At 49.2% G+C, this 16,689-nt stretch overlaps 1 protein-coding gene across 14 annotated transcripts in view; it reads right to left on the bottom strand.

The window, feature by feature from the left end:
- Window positions 1-16,689, bottom strand: part of OPCML (opioid binding protein/cell adhesion molecule like) — a 335,041-nt gene that overhangs the window by 7,266 nt on the left and 311,086 nt on the right. For 10 of the 14 annotated variants that reach the window (XM_027655438.1, XM_027655437.1, XM_027655440.1 and 7 more), the window contains 6 exons: window positions 7,914-8,039; window positions 7,490-7,624; window positions 7,289-7,409; window positions 6,475-6,626; window positions 5,660-5,761; window positions 2,305-2,656 (listed from right to left, as the gene is read on the bottom strand). In XM_027655438.1, the coding sequence (XP_027511239.1) occupies window positions 2,322-2,656; window positions 5,660-5,761; window positions 6,475-6,626; window positions 7,289-7,409; window positions 7,490-7,624; window positions 7,914-8,039 (971 nt within the window). In that variant the 3' untranslated portion in view covers window positions 2,305-2,321. Of the gene's footprint in view, window positions 1-2,304; window positions 2,657-5,659; window positions 5,762-6,474; window positions 6,627-7,288; window positions 7,410-7,489; window positions 7,625-7,913; window positions 8,040-16,689 lie in introns of those variants that run through there. The other 4 variants (XM_027655447.1, XM_027655446.1, XM_027655435.1 and 1 more) reach the window with 3 other exon arrangements.

Here is a 16,689-nt window from a genome sequence, read left to right as displayed (position 1 = left end):
GAGTGATGGAGAGCAGAACAGGGGGGGCTCCTTGGGATGAACCATAACAGGGACACGAGCTCAGGGGCAAGGTCTGGACACAACACTGGACTAAGTGACCCAAAGCAACCCCAAGGGCAAACTGGGGGAAATCAAAGAAGCACAGCACGGTCTCCGGAGATGGAACTTGACCTCTAGTAACCCCAATGACTCACGGTAACCCCAAAATGACCTACAGTAGCCCCAAAATAACCTACAGTAATACCAAAAGGCTACTTTTTTCACCCAAATAACCCCAAAGTTCTATGCAGAGAGTTTGAATGCAGTAACCCCAATGACACAAAGTAAACCCAAAATGACCTAGAATAACCCCAAAATGACCTAAAGTAACCCCAAAATGCTGGATTTTTAACCTAGAGTAAGCCCAAAAATCTCTGCAGAGTGAGTTTGACCTCTAGTAACCCAATGACCCAGAGTAACCCCAAAATGACCCAGAGTAACCCCAAAATGCTAAATTTTTGACCTAAAGTAACCTAAAAATTCTCTATGGAGAGCAAGTTTGACCTCTAGTAACCCCAATGACCTAAAGTAACCCTAATGACCCAGAATAACCCCAAAATGACCCCAAGTAAACCCAAAGTGCTATCCAGAGAGCAAGTTTGATCTCCAGTGACCCCAGTGAACTACAGCAACCCCAAAATGCCAATGGGTTGACATCAAGTAACTCCAAAGTGTTCTGTTGAGAGGGAGTATGACCTCAAGTAACCCCAACCAATTACCATTTTGGGGTTACTTTAGGTCATTTGGGTTACTCAAGGCCAAACTTGCCCTCTCCAGAGCACTTTGGGGTTACCAGTTGTGATTTTTTGGGGTTACTTGAGGTCAACCAATTAGCATTTGGGGGTTACTATAGGCCATTGGGGTTACTTAAGGTCAAACACACTCTTTACAGAGCACTTTGGGGTTACTTTAGGTCAACTAATTAGTATTTTGGGGTTACTAGAGGTCATAGGGGTCACTTGAGGTCAAACTTGCTCTCTGGACAGTACTTTGGGGTTACTTGAGGTCAATCAATTAGCATTTTTGGGGTTACTACAGGTCATTGAGGTCACTTGGGGTCAAACTTGCTCTCTGGACAGAACTTTGGAGTTATTTTAGGTCAATTAATTAATATTTTGGGGTTACTAGAGGTCATGGGGTCACTTGAGGACAAACTTGCTCTCTGGATAGCACTTTGGGGTTACTTGAGGTCAAAGAATTAGCATTTTGGGGTTACTTGAGGTCATATTTCCTCTCTGGACAGCACTTAGGGGTTACCTGAGGTCAAACAATGAGCTTTTTGGGGTTACTATAGGTCATTGGGGTTACTTGAGGTCAAACTCTCTCTTTGAGGACCACGCTGAGGTCACCTGGCATCACCCACTTAGGCCAAGTAACTTGTACTATTTTGCCAGGGTTTCACCAGCTGAATCCTGTCCCTTCCACTCTGGTTTGTTCCCTGATGCCTTCTCCCTCAGAATGCTGTTATGAGTGATACTGAATTTTTTATGCTTTTTAATTCAAGGAGAAGTGGCTTCTTCTCCTCATGAACCTCCATCCAGCCACTCCAAACTCTCAGCCTTTCCACTCTCTGGTGTGGATTTCTGACATACACTGTTTGACTTTCACCCTTGGAACTACGCTGACCTTGAGAAGCATCATCCCAATTAAAAAAAACATTTATTTGGTGGAAAACATCCCAATGTCAGGAAAATAAAATATTTCTATGAACTAGTAAGGAGAGCAGAAGATGCAGCTTCAAAACATCATTTAATGAGAGGTGTGAATTTTATTACATTCTTTTCCACATGAAACTGGTTTTTAGTTTTTATTTAAGTTTTCCCCAGCTGAACCCAAGGATGTGTTATTATTTTATTTTATTATTTTACTGCTTTTATTTAAAATTTAATTTTTTACTTTATTATTTTATTTATTTTAATTTATATTTTATTTTATATTTCATTTGATTTTGATTTTATTTTGATTTTATTGGTCAAAGACAGCTGTATCCAGAGAAGAATGTTGGTTCTGGCACTCTGCATGGCTGACTTCCAATTGGTTCTCTCTGAAACTGTGACTGGAGATAACCAGGACTTCCTTGGTGGACAGCTATGGGTTTTTCCTCTGCCATCTTTCCATGGCAAGATCCTGACCTGATGGCTCAAAAATGTGACTCAAATGTATGGAATATCCAGATTTGGGGCCCCCAACATAGGAAGGACTTGGAGCTGCTGCAGCAGCCCTGCTCCCATCCCAAAGCATCCACACGGTGTATTCCACTTATTGAACAGGAAAAAATTGTTTTATTGTTGCCCAGAGATTATGGAAGCCTTTGGAATTCCCCACCCCACAGCTCCTGTCCCCTTCCCAGACCCCAGCCTGGCTGACAGCTGTGAGCAACCACTGACCTCTGAGCCAGCAACCAGATTCCAGAGGCAAAATAACCCCAGGGATTGTGATTCCCAGGCTCTCTGGAAGCAACTTTGGAGCTTACAGATTTCAGGCTTTTTGTGGGGTATTAATAATGGCAGATGGCAACTTGCAGGGTGATGAAATGAGGTGTGAGCTGCTCCCTTGACCCCAAAAGCAGCGCCGGTGGCAGACACAAAAGAGCTTTTGCTTCTGCCCTTCGAAGTTCCTGTAATGGACAGAAATAGATGTGGGGTAATTACTTTCTCTGCTCTACAAAAGGCCTGGACTTACACTCCCTGAAAACGGCACTGCCTCCTTCTCCTCACTGATTTCCACTCGCAAGATCTCATATTCTACTCGCAATATCTCATAGGTTTGTCCATTTAGCATTTTTTGGGGTTAGCATTTTGGTTTGTGGGCTCAAATAAACACACAGAAACATTCAAACCACAGACACCGCACAGCAATGGGTAAGCAGGACAAAGATGTTATTTCTTACCTCTTTTTTTTTATTATTTTTGGGCATAAATTTTGCACTGATCCTAGTTTTTTGCAACTCAAATCACTCGTGGTGAGGCCCTGGCACAGGTTGCCCAGAGAAGCTGTGGCTGCCCCATCCCTGGAAGTGTCCAAGGTCAAGTTGGACGGGGCTTGGAGCAACCTGGGCTGGTGGAAGGTGTCCCTGCCCATGGCAGGGGGTTGGAATGAGATGAGCTTTAAGGTCCCTTCCAACCCAAACCATTCTGAGATTGTATCACTCGTGTTTTAAGTGTTTTAAGTCAAGCAGTCCCTTAAATATTGAATCAGAGCTCTTATTCTTAAAGACATAATTGCTTTTCCTTGCTTTTATGTATTTAGTCTGAAGCTGCTGATTCTTAAGAGAGTGTACAATAAAGCATGAAAAGATTTTATCTATTCCATAAAATAATTGGTTTAAATCACATCTAACACTTAACTTATATACAGTTAACTCATCCAAATCATCAATCACATCTATATTACAGAATAGAAATGAAATCACAAACGTTGGGAAAATAGAGATGCTTCATAAATGATGCCATCTGCATCTGTCTTTATTCCAATATCCCTGCAATGGAAAGGACCAATAAAAGGTCCAGGAGCTCCCATTTTGGAATGGGGGATTTCATCTGGTGCCTGAGGGACACGCTGCACTTAAAAGAAATATAAAGATCCATGTTTGGGGGTGTTTTTCCCCCCTATCTCTAGATACAGGTAGCAAGGACAAAATGCAACATGCTCATCAAAAAAATAAACCCAGACAGTAAATTTTTAAGAAAAAAAAATTAGCAGATTTCCAAGCACTTGTGCTCCTCTCCCCCCTTTGGCAAAGGCTGGCAGAGACTGTCCAAGAAACACCACGCACGTACCCGAATAGAAGCTCCCCACAGAGCTCATGTTTCCCACTCTCCCCTGTGTTTCCAAGAAGCTGCAGTTTTGACTGACAAGCTGTTGAATTCCTCAACATGTTCACAAAATGAAAAAAAGCGCAATCCTCGAGGAGGGATGGAATTCCACCTGCTTCAATCCCTCCCCGAGCCCGCTCCTCCCTGCTCCACTGCTTCACTCAATATTACACGTGGAAAACGGGGGAAAAATCGAACATGAACGTTTTCCTTTTTCTCCACCAAAAGTTATGACATTAAAATAGCTTTAGGTATGCTCAGTGTTCACCCAGCAACATCCAAAGGATGTGCCAATATCCTTTAAAAATAAATTTAAGCTTCAAGTCTTGGTGCAGGTAAATAACCATGTGAAAACTAATGGGATGTTTTCAGGTTTAACTTTTCCTTCCTAGGTTTCTTGCTGTCTCACTAATAAATATTTTCCTAATCTTCCTCATATAAAACAAGGAGCAGAGGTGTATTAGTATTTCAAGGTATACACCATTACTAACAGGAGTTGCTACAAGGCAGGGAGAGTTGCCTAAACTCACTTTTTATGGATATTTGTTTATTAATATCTCTGCTTTGCCAGCTATGGAATCACCTCTAATGTACTACAGTTCGTTGGAGCTATTTTGGGGATTAATTTATTAAAAACAAGGTGAAATTTTGTTTTCTCTGCATGTTAGTATCAATTAATAATCTGTATGAGAGGATTGCTGTGCTGTCAGAGGAGGGGTGTGTAAAGAGCAACATTAACTGCTGAGAGAAGGGAAAATGCCTGAAAACAGATGATGTCAAAAAAAAGATAACAGGACACAGCTGTCCTTATCCATAGCATGGAACAAAATCAAAAATCCCTAATCCAGTCCCCTTCTGAATAGAGGGAGTTATCTACACTGAAACTTCTTCTTTAGTCTAGTTTAGAATCATGGAAATAGGCCAGACTTAGGTGATGTTGCTGTGTCTCCCATTAGAGAGGGCAAGTGTAAGAGAGCCACTGGCAGGACAGAGAAACAGAAAGAAATCAGTATTAGGAAACTGGGCTGGAAATTTAATTTACTTATTTATGTATTAAAATCCATAAATATAAATATTTATTATATCTCATATACATTTTAAGTTATATCATACTATATAAAAATATCTATATCTATAGATATATAATATCTATAATATACCACAATTTATATGATATATAAATTATGTGTATATATGATATCTAATAATTATACAGATATATGATACATGCTATATCAACATTATTATTCAATTATATTAATAATACAGAGACTCTAGTATTATATCTATATAATATAGGTGTTTGTACTACGAATAATCTGTATTGTCTTGTATTTTCTTGTAGTATAGTACAAGTATGGAAGGAATGGAAGGATGGAAGACAAACCCACACCAGATCCCAGCAGGATAGAACACAACAGAGCAGGACATGATGGATCAGCCCGTGCCAGAATTCACCTGACTGACTGAAACACAAGAGACCAGACCTGAACAGAGGAGAGGGAAACAGAACCCAGAGCCTCGACCCAAAGAGAAGAAATCAGGGCAGGGGAGAGGAGAACTGATTAGAACAGAAAGGACCAGCTCAGCCCCTAACTCAGCAGCACAGATCATCACACACCAAACCCAATCACAACTGTGCAGAACTCAACACAACAGACTGGAGCCAAAACCTCTACACCTGGGTGGGCCTTGCCAATGCCCCACAACCAAAGCCAAAGATGTGCCCCTCCCATGTGCCCCCAAATCACCAAACACTCCCCAGGCCCCCCACCACGGTGCAAAGCTTTGCTCCCACTGCCCACCTGATGCTGCCCAAGTCCATCTGGTGTGGACACTCTTCTCCTTCTCCACACCTCCCTGAGCCTGCTGCTTGACTCCATCCTCTCCCTCATGCCAGAGCCCTGCTGGGAAGGTAGGTTCCTGTTGTCTACCCTTGGATCATGACAGCCCCCTCAGCTTGTCAGAATGCCACAGGGACACGTCACAGCTACACATGGCCTTCCTCAGTGACAGCTGTCCAGTCAACCACTCCTCAACCACCTTCCTGCCCTCACTGCTGGGCCATGACACCAACACCAACCATGGGCAATGTCACCTGTCCCTCTACTGCCAGCACAACATGGTCACTGCTGGCAGTCCTGCCAGTAGAAAGACAGGGAAAACCCCACACCCTGCACCCGGAGCGCGTGCTCACCTGGCCTGGGCCCCCTCCTCACCCCTGTGCTCCAGCAATGTCATAGCTCAGAGGACTGTTGGCCAGCTCTGTTGTGCACCCCAGGTAGGGCTGACACAGATCTCATCTTCTGAGACATCCTCTTGGCAGGACCTTGCTGCTCGGGGTTTGTGTTGTTCGGTGCCTTGATGGACCAGGAACACCAAACACAGCCAGAGCTCTGCTCCATCGCTCCATCACTGGCCATCCACCAGCCTCCTCCTCTTCATCCTCCTCTTCATCCTCCTCCTCCTCATCCTCCTCTTCATCCTCCTCTTCCTCCTCCTCCTCCTCCTCTTCCTCTTCTTCATCTTCCTCCTCTCCAAACTTCTCCTCTTCATCCTCCTCCTCTTACTCCTCCTCCTCCTCCTCCTCTCACCTGTCTGTAATAAAACAGGCACCTACCATACAGGATGATGCTGGCGTTGGTGTTGCCCAGCTTGTTCGTGGCCACGCACGTGTAGTTGCCATAGTCCTTCTCCGAGACGTTGAAGAAGGTCAGTGTGGACAGGCGGCCCTTGCTCTCAATCCGCACGCCGTCCAGCCCGTTCGCTAACCTGCGGGGAAACGGGGTCACGGTGCTGAGAGCACGGGGATGGGGTTCTGTGACAGACCTTGTCCCCTCCCCGGGGAACCCCTTTGCTTCCCACCAGCCAACAGCGGCATACAGAATCACAGAACCAGAATATCCTGAGTTGGAAGGGACCCACAAGGATCATCGAGTCCAATTCCTGGCCCTGCACAGGCCCGTCCCCAAGAGTCCCACTCTGGGCCCCAGAGGATCATCCAAACGCTCCTGGAGCTCTGGCAGCCTTGGTGCTGTGCCCACTGCCCTGGGGAGCCTGGTCAGTGTCAAGCACCCTCTGGGGGAAGAACCTTTCCCTGAGATCCAACCTAACCCTGCCCTGACACAAATTCAGGCCGTTCCCTTGGGTCCTGACACTGGTCACACTCACACGTTCCCCCACTGGACTTGTGCATCCCACCAAGACAAATGCTTTATCCCACCTTCCCTCCCTTAACCCATCAGCCTGACTCGTGTCCCACAGCCACCACCCCTGGAAAAAACAACCCTGGGACTCCCTCAGCCCTTAGACCCACCAAAATGAGTTGAACTCAGCCTTCTTCCACACGATGCCCTCAGGCACTGTCACCTCCCTCTGCCTCCTCACCTCATCACCCTCTGCCCCCAAGGCTCTGCTGCCTCCCAGCCCCTCACCTGGTGTCCTCCTTGAACCACTGGAACTCCGCCACGGGGACGGCCGAGGCCTCGCACTGCAGGATGCCCTTCTGGCCCACCGAGGCGCCCGTGTTCTTGGCGTTGGAGATGTACGGTGGGTCTGCGGAGACGTTGGGCTGCACGTCACACTGGGCCACACACACCCAACCCCCCCATGACCCCCCCGTCCCTCGCACTCACAGTTGACGGTGACTTTGACTTTCCGCACGTCCGGGACGGCCACGTCGTTGACGGCGCTGCACTCGTACTCCCCAGACTGCTCCCGTGTGATGCCTGTGATCTCCAGGTACTCGTCCTCACTCACAAAGCCCTGTCCTGGGAGATGTATTGAACACGTGGTACCATCACTCACCACACTGGCACCTCCCCTGTGTCCCTGTCCCCCCCGACGCGCCCTGTGTGGGCGTCTGTCATCCCCTTTGCACAGAAAGCTTGGGACATTGCTTGACAAGCATCCTCACCCCCATACCAAGGCCGAAGAGTCAGCAGCTCCATCCCCCATAACAGACTGTGAGTCACCTTAATGCCACCTCAGTCACCTCTACGGAAACATGCATCCATGCACACAAGCCAGGCAAGACCCCTCGTTGGAGCCGGGTCTCACCTTTCCCGGAGAGGTGCCGCCACGTGACGGTGGGCTCTGGTCTCCCGAAGGCCAGGCACATGAGGGTCACGCTGCTGCCCTCGTTCACGGTGATGTCCGACGAGATGTTGACTATCTGGGGGGGCACTGCAAGACAAAAAGAAGACTGAAACCACCATCAACACACCGGCTCAGCAGGCCCCACCGGGAGGCTCCAACCATGAGACCCGTCCCATCACAGCACGTTGGTGTCCACCCTGTCGCCCTGTCCAGACACCAACTCCACGTCTCCAAACCAGTATCATGGATTGGAGCCAAGCACAAACGCAGGGCATGAAGGGGTCCAGTCACTGTGCCAGCCCCCCCGCTCCACGGCCGAGACCCTGATAACCAGCTCTCATTATGGCCTGCAACAAGGCTCATATTTTAGCATATTTATTAAAGCTGTTAAAATTACTGAGCGTCTGCTCCATTCAATACCGGCCATGGTGATTTATATTCCTCTATCCCCAGATACTCCATCTAATAAATAACTTGGCAATCTCCGCTCCTATAAATATCCCCAGCCATGGCAAAAAGCAATTAAAGCCCGCTCGACGATGCTGCTTCCCGGTGCTCCGGGCTGTTGGACACAGCCCCCAAAAGGGTCTGCACCCCAGGGAGTGAGTGAGGCCACACAAAACAACCCTCCTCAAACTAAACACCATGCCTAAAATGCCCGAAATGATGCCCTGTGTCCCCTCCCAAAGCCCACAATGTGCCAGGAGCCCAAGCTCAAGTGGCATCACACGCCCAACCCTTGCACCCCAGGCTCTCCCACAGCGCTGGGATTCCAGGATGCTCGCCTGAAAACCACCATGGCTGACACCAGCACTGCCTGGAAGGGGATGTGAGTGCTGCCCAGCTCCCCTGGCACCCCCAGGGAGGCTCTCCTCACACCCCCAGGGATGTTCTCCTCTCTCCCAGAGCGGGAGAGGCGACACAGCGGGACAAGCCGCGGCAAAGATGCGGCAAAGTCCATGCAGCCCGACGGGTTCTGCAAAGCAGTAAATTTCCCAGCTACTTGACACATTAATATAGAAGTACAGTCTGTTATAGCAGAGGGAGATTGTCTGAGTCCTTCAGGGGAAAGTAGCAATCCAAAAATGAAAAGTGTGTGCCGGCGACTGCTGGAAAATGTAGTTAACGCTCGGAGCGGAGTCGGCCAACTCCAACAGCGCAGCCACCACGAGCTCTGGGAAGGCTGCAAATGGCCCTTCCTCACTCAGACAAGGAGATGACATTAACCCCTATTACCAGCAGCTTTGTACCTCTCCCCTACAATAACAGCCCCTCAAACTTGTACCAGGAACATCCAGAAACCACAAGAAGATCCAGGACAAGCCTTCCCAGATGGCTGAGCATTTTTTCACCTGCTCGTGAGCCTGCAAACCAGCCCTCCTCATGAGCAGTTCTGGTCCAAGACAGCAGCACCACTAGTGGACCCTGCTCCAGACAGCAGCCTGTCTCTCCCTTGTGTACTCCTGCCTACAGATGCCATGGAGCTGGACTAGTGATAGACTGAGACACAGAGCACAAGTAAAATCACAGCCACTGTTCTATCCTTGCCCTCCCAGCCCTCTCCAGCTCATGCCTGACAGCCCTTTCCCACCCCCCGAGTCCCAAACCACAAGTAACAAAGCAACGTGCAGAAACTGGTGCTCTGGGCACAGCTGTGAGCCTGTGCCCCTTCCCAGGCACAGAAATACTTTCGTTTCTGTGGAAAAAATTATCACTACCCATAACCACTACGGTCCCAGTGCTCCCATTCAGAAAACCCCAAGCCACAGGAACACACATCAGCCTGAAAGCCCTTCCCTCAGCAAAGGATGCTGACACAGACATGCCAGCAGGTCTCACAGCAGGGAACAGCACTTCCCAACCCCCCAGTGCCACTGCCTGCCCTAATCCAATCAGGAATGCCCCTGAGAGCCAGCAGGGATGTGCAGTGGAGGGATACCCACGGACAGCACGGGGACCCCAGCTCAATACCCTGCCACGGTGGCGATCGTTGCCTATGAGGTTACCAGGACTTGGAGAAGGACATCAGAGGACCTTGATTACATTTTTATAGATCCCACAGACTGGGCTGTCAAGGATGGCGTCTCAAGGACGCACTGGCTTTGCCACGGGAGGACTTAATCCTATGGGAGGAGCAGGTGGGAGCTGGGACCACGTAGGGATGCGGGCAGGCTGAGTTCGGTGACAAACACGACTGTGGATAAACCCAAGCTGCAGCCATGCCCTGTAAATACCAGGAGGCAGTTACAGCCAAGGCACAGGCAAAGCTGCCCTGAAATGCACATCCCACCTGAACTGCCTTGTCTCAAGGTGGGGACAGCTTGGGATTGGTGCTGGGCACGGAGTCCAAATGCTCTCCCCCATCCCCTGTAAATCCCTCTTGGTCCCCTCCTGGATCAGACAGCCCTGCTAATGCCTCACAGCCCTCTAGCATGACCGTGGATGCTGTTCCTAGTCTTTTACCAGTTGACAGCATCCTTTCCCTGGATCACCTTTCGTTCTCTACATTTCTCTCTCTCTACCCTATCAGGGAAAAAGCAACAGGGTAGAACACCATCTCCATCCCCCCTTACCCCTGGTCCCGCCTTCATTGTAAAAGCCTACAGCTACAAGCAAATTGAATACAGAATAAATCCTAGGAAGTGAGGAGCGACGCGGTCTCGCGGGAGCGGCGAGCGGCCCGCGGAGGATTTCGTCAACCCCGCGTAATATTAATCACGGGGAAGTTAATGCATAAGGTTTGGTAAGCCAAAAAATACATTTGCACTGTAATTTCTTGTTTGTTCGGAAAGCCGGTGAGGGAAATTGAATGTGAAAGCGATGCCACTAAATTCAATAACAATAAGCCCGTGATTTATCTCCTTCCTTTACCACTCGAGACCCAAACCGCGCGATGTGCTGATTCATGCTCTCCGCCGGGCCCGGGCACGTCCCGGTGTCTGCCACCCCTCATGGGGACTGTGAGGTGCCATCCCCCCTCTCAGCTCCCAAACTGGGGCTGCAAATAGCCCTGTGGGGCTACATCACACACCGAGGTTGCCGTGTCCTGACGCTACGTGCCATACTCAGAGGATCTCTGGGACTCTCCCAAAACACCTTTGGTCCCGCTGCCTGCTCCGGGCACCAGGGATGGCTTTGCACTGGCTGTCCCATCTGGGGACAAAAGGAATGGGACAGCTCAGAGCTTGTGATGGCTGCGTGATCAGTGACTCCACACGACGCTGACGCACGCGGCCGCGTGCGGGCTGACTCATCCCCGGCCGCTCCGGAGCGCCGAGCCCCACCGGAGGCACTCGCCACCATGGTCCTGGACTATTTTTAGCTGCCAGATCATTCCTGCTGCACGCCTCGGAGCAGAGAGCCTGCATGAGCACCGCGGCTGACACATGCAACTGATGTCCCTCCTCCACATCATTAGCTCCCAATCCATTAAAAGAGACCTCTTCCCACACCGCGGTAAGGGGAGATGACAGATGGATACCCATGGGCTCTTCAAACTGCCACTTCCCCACCTCTACTCAGGGGATGGGTCCCCATAGGGACTGCAGAGGGGGACATCTCATCTTTGGTGCTCTGCAGGGAGGTGACAGCCTCCTGGACACTGCCCCACCTACAGCACGCTGTGCTCCTGCCTCACTTACCATCCCCTCTCAGACACCCCCTGCTTTGGGGAGATGCAGCGTTCATGCTGCTCCTTCAGCTCTCCAGCTGTAGTGTCCAGCTGTGCCCTCTGACAGGAGATGCTGTCACCACAGGGACAGAGACTGTCACCCTAGCAGGGGTCGGATGCCTGCTGGAGCTCTTTCCCCAGCACCCCAGTTGCCTGTAGCCCGAGGCGCCTCCAGCTCTGCATGAGCCTCCCTGGTACAGGCAGGATGGAGCTGTCAGAGGTGTCACTGTGCAAGGTCTCATTAGTGTACAGAAAGTCAGCACAAAGAAGGCAAATATGCTGAAAGCTCACATTTTGCCTGTGCTTTCCACCTCCTTCACTGATGAGAAGCACAGCAGGACAGCACTGGGGCCTCCTCCTGTCCCTGCGTGTCTGCTGAAGGCACCAGAGATACAAGACCTTCCCAAGAACAGCTTCTGTTTGGGGCTGATGCCCTTAAAAGGGGCACCTGCGAGCCAGCTCCAGGCTGGCACACAGAAATGGATGTGCTTCCCTGTCTCCCAACTCATCTTTGGGTTTGGGGTGCAGGAGACACTTGCAAGGACACACCCTGCACAAACCCTCGATGTCCCATCAAGTCTTTGGGGGAAGAGACTGGGGCAAGGAGGTGACATCAAGAATTTTAACAACATGTTGCTTCTTGGCAGCAAAGATTATTGTCTCTAATCGATCCCATTCCTTTGACAGCCCAGTCTAAGAGGCTCATCAGAGCTGATTTTATTGAGATAATGGACTAAGCCAATCTGAAAGCTACAGACTGGTCAACAGAGTGATTTTTGTCAAATTTCCCTGCCAAGCGAGCGGCGTGACACGGCCTCACGTGTTCTCCATTTCAGACATATCTTCCCTTTCCCTTCTCTGGGTCTTGAATGCTGCCTTTTCACAGCCTTCCCCCAGTAAAACACTCTTTGTGTGATCCTCTGATGGGAAGGGACACGGCAAAAATTAAACGCAGCCACTGAACACCCTTTCCCAGGCGGAGTCACCCGACTGCTCGCTGTGTATCCTTTTTCTCCAGGTTTTCACGTTGAGATGGGGAAAGCAATAAAACCAAAACTCACAGTGTTATACCTACTGTGTAACCACCTGTCAGTAAATTTATGAACAATTAGGAAGTGAGAGTGCTTCCCAGGGAGCTATTTGTGCGCGCGCTAAAATGTTCTTTCTGTTCGGAAATATAATCGGGAAACAACTTCTCCAGTTCTCCCTCCTCTTCCCCATTTTTGCTTTTTGCAGTAATTAATCATCTGCTGCTGTGCTTTTGTTCCAGAGGCTCCTGATCCCTGTGACACATCCCAATGGCTCCTTTTCACCAGTTTTAAGAAGCCTCAAGAATGGGAGCCCGAGGATGCTCTGTGGGTGCTTTCCATCCTGTCTCTTTTCCATCCTCCCATCCGGATTTTGGGACAGTGGCTTTCAGGACAGTGGCTGTTCCTGCCTGGGCAGTGAGTGCTGATTACTTCCTGCCAGTTGGACTCTTCTCCTCTCCAGACCTTTCCCCTCTCCTCACTCTTTCATTACTCTTTCATTTCTTCCCTTTGCTGCCTCCTGTCCTTTTGATACTCAGTTCTGTGTGTGCACATTTCCTTCTCTCTTCCCTTTGTTCTACAAGTCTCTGGGGTTTTTTTCTCATCCTTTTGTTTTGTTTTGTTTTGTTTTTATTTTTCCTCCACTTGCTTTTTTCTACCATCTTTGCTATTCCTTCCAGATTTTCTCTGGGCTCCTTTGCCTCTGAATTCACTGCTGCATTGCTGCTGCATCACCTTCATTTGGCCATTTTCACTCCCTTGCCCATCCTCTACTTCTTCAGGGAGGGAGGAGGAGCAAGGTAAGGGTCTGGTTACACCTTCTCAGCCTTTTGCCATTGGAGAAAAAGATCTCAATGGGGCTGGCATGGGGTAGGGGTGGCCCTTTCAGAGGCTTGAGGAGCCAGTTGTTATCAGAAGGAAAAAAAAAAAGTCAGTTGGGTTTTGAAACACTTACTGAAAAGCTCTGCCTGCACTGGTGCTGCTGTGAGAGGCAGCAGATGAGACACAGGACCAGCTCTGGGAGAGCATCCTTAGGTGCACGTGGAAAACACCACACAACCACAACCTCAGTACTGTAAATGAAGGCCATAGTCCTCCAAAACCTGCTCTGGTCCCCAGGGCGAGGAAAGTAGCAAACACCAAGATGGGAAAATGGATTGTGCCAACCAGAAACTAAGAGTAATAATGCCGGCAGCTGGAGAGGTTTTAATGAAAAATCCATGGCGAGTAGGACTAAGGCAGTACAGGAAAGGGGTCTCTAAATAAATCAGAACCAGAGGACATCTGAGGAATACCAAAGACCACTATTAGGTAGGGATGGCCAGTATCAATGTTCACTGCCAAAATCTCCACCAGACAGGATCCCAAAGTCACAGCCTCCACCAAAACACTGACCCTGAGCTCCCACATTTCAGACTGAAGTATATCCTGAAGCAACCCAGGTCAGGAAGGCACAGCTGTGACATGCCTGTGGTCTACCACACTCCTCACACCAAAACCATTCTGTGGCACTGTGAGGTAAGACCTCCTGGCTCCTCCTTGGAAGGTTGTACCTCCCAGGAGCAGAGCTGGGCTCTGCAGGGCTCATCCCAGAGGCAGGAGTGCTCACCAAGGTCCAGCCCCATGACACCCTCCACTCAAACTGTTTATGAGAAGAGCAGGATGAGGTGGTTCATCTTCTGCTTACAGGAGATTAAATTCTTGTTCTCTCTGCATTCCAAACTCTCCCCAGAACACCCTGACGTGTCACAAGCCCTGTGTATGTCCCTGAAAGCATCTGTCCCCTCGTCACGAGGCAGTGCCTGAAAAAAAAAAAAAAAAAAAAGAGGAGAAGGGAGACAAAAAACCCCTTCTGGCTTCCTGCCATCTACACTCTTATAAACCCTGTTAATGGCTGTTGCAATGAACCAATGCAAGAGACATATTAATAGTGCTACTAAGAGACACATTTACTGTTGACGGTGGTTCCCTGGCAGATTTATCGCTGGGTTGCTGGGAGGGAAGGCCAGGCCCCGCAGCAGCACAATTAAAACCCAATTGAAGACAGGGACAAACAATCAATACCCTCTCCGGCCAGCTTATAGTTTTGCAAAAATACAAATAGAAATTAATTGACCTGAATACAGTTGCTAACTGGCCGTTACTGCCTGTTTGTCAGCCCACTGGCTGGCACGGTGAGGCCAGGAAACAGAGGAGAGACCTAAACCTCAGTTTTGAGGCCAGAAACAGGGCTTTGCTCCCATCCCTGTAAAGTGTGTGCTCTGCTTGCAGTAACAGCCAGGACCAAATACATCTTTGGAAAACTGCTCCCTTCCTCCCAGCACTGAGCAAAGGACTGTATGTTATTCATCCTCACAGAAAGCCCCCTAGAAAGCACATTTTAGCCACCAAGGAACTGCAGTGGGGCTGAATCTTAGAATGGTTTGGGTTGGGAGGGACCTTAAAGCTCATCTCATTCCACCCCCTGCCATGGCCACGGACACCTTCCACCTGCCCAGGTTGCTCCAAGCCCAATCCAACCTGGACTTGAACACTTCCAGGGATGGGCCAGCCACAACTTCTCTGGGCAACCTGTGCCAGGGCCTCCCCACCCTCACAGGGAAGAATTCCTTCCTTATATCTAAACTAAATTTCCCTTCTTTCAGTTTGAATACATTACTCCTTGTAACTACAGTTTCTGATGGAGAGTCTCTCTCCAGCTTTCTTTAAGGCTCCTTCAGATACTGGAAGGCTGCTGTGAGTTCTCCATGTAACCTTTTCCACAGGTTGAACTGGGAACAGAGCACAGAAGGATTTGCCTCATTGGCCACCACCATCAAAGGGACAGCAAGGTGGCACCTACAGATGGATTTTCTCACAGACCAGCTTAGACAGACTGTGTGGCTTAACACATTGAAAGGGAAATACAGACCCTGCTCAGCATGGACCACTTGACCTGTGCCTGTATCCCCAGCTCCTCTCAGGCTGTGGATAAGCACCACTGCTGAGAACTGCAGTCATCACTGCAGTGGGAGCAATTCAACAGGACTTGCTCACACCAGGAAAAAAACTCCTAGCACAGTTAGAAATGCCTCACCACCAGGCTCTGGACACAAACTATCTCTCACCTCCACCTGCCCAAGCCTGGCAAGTGCCTGCAAAAAGGGGTGAGGAGAGCAGGGGCTGAGCATCGCTGCCAGTTCACCTGATTTCATAAGGTGCAAAGCAGTCGGATACTTCACCGGTGTTGACTGGATGGATTAGCACGATTAGAGAGCAGACAGGATAAACAGATTAAACTTCACAGATGGACAGCTCACACGCAACTCAGAAAGGGGGAGAGGGGGAGCTCCGACCAAGGGGATGGAGGGATGCTCCCAGTGGATCTCTGCTCCCTTCTTCCCAAGGTGAGTTCTCCCCTTGCCATCACAGCCTGGTGCACACGATCCAGGGTTTCCCAACATACTCCCACTGACACTGGGCAGGAAAACCTCTTGGACAGTTTGCCAGAATCAACCCCTGCCTCCTCCCAGTGAGAAGGATACATAAATACATACATAACTCTGCTGGGGGCTTCTCAGAGACATGTCAAGGCTGAGAAAGTTTTCAGATTTGCTCATTGCAAAATCAATACCCATCAGCTGTTTGAAATTAAAGGAAAGATTAGGTCCTGGTTTTATACACGCTTTATTGTATTCCGAGAGCTTTCTACTCAGCCAAATAAATCTTCTTTAAGAGGATTAGGAAACTTTCATTATCTTTATCTAACCTGAACTAACACTAACTCTGAAAAATTAATCTAGAGGCCGGACAAAAGCCAGTAGCTGGTGCAAAGCCACAAGGATCCGGAGGCAGCATCCATCAGAGTGCTACGGGCACCTGGATTCCCCTCATCAGAACAGCCCCAGGACGCTGCTTTGCAACCCAACAGCAACTGCTACATAGACACACTTGTCCATGAAACCCTGTGCCAAAAGCCCTTTGTGGCCTCACTGTGACTTCAACATTCACAGAATCCAGCCTCTCCCAAAATCACAGTGCCTTGTGCTGCTGGGATCTG

The sequence above is a fragment of the Corapipo altera genome, unplaced genomic scaffold (assembly GCF_003945725.1).
Source record: "Corapipo altera isolate COAL_440 unplaced genomic scaffold, ASM394572v1 71, whole genome shotgun sequence".
Taxonomy (NCBI): Eukaryota; Metazoa; Chordata; class Aves; order Passeriformes; family Pipridae; genus Corapipo; species Corapipo altera.
This window is presented reverse-complemented; position numbering and strand designations above follow the sequence as displayed.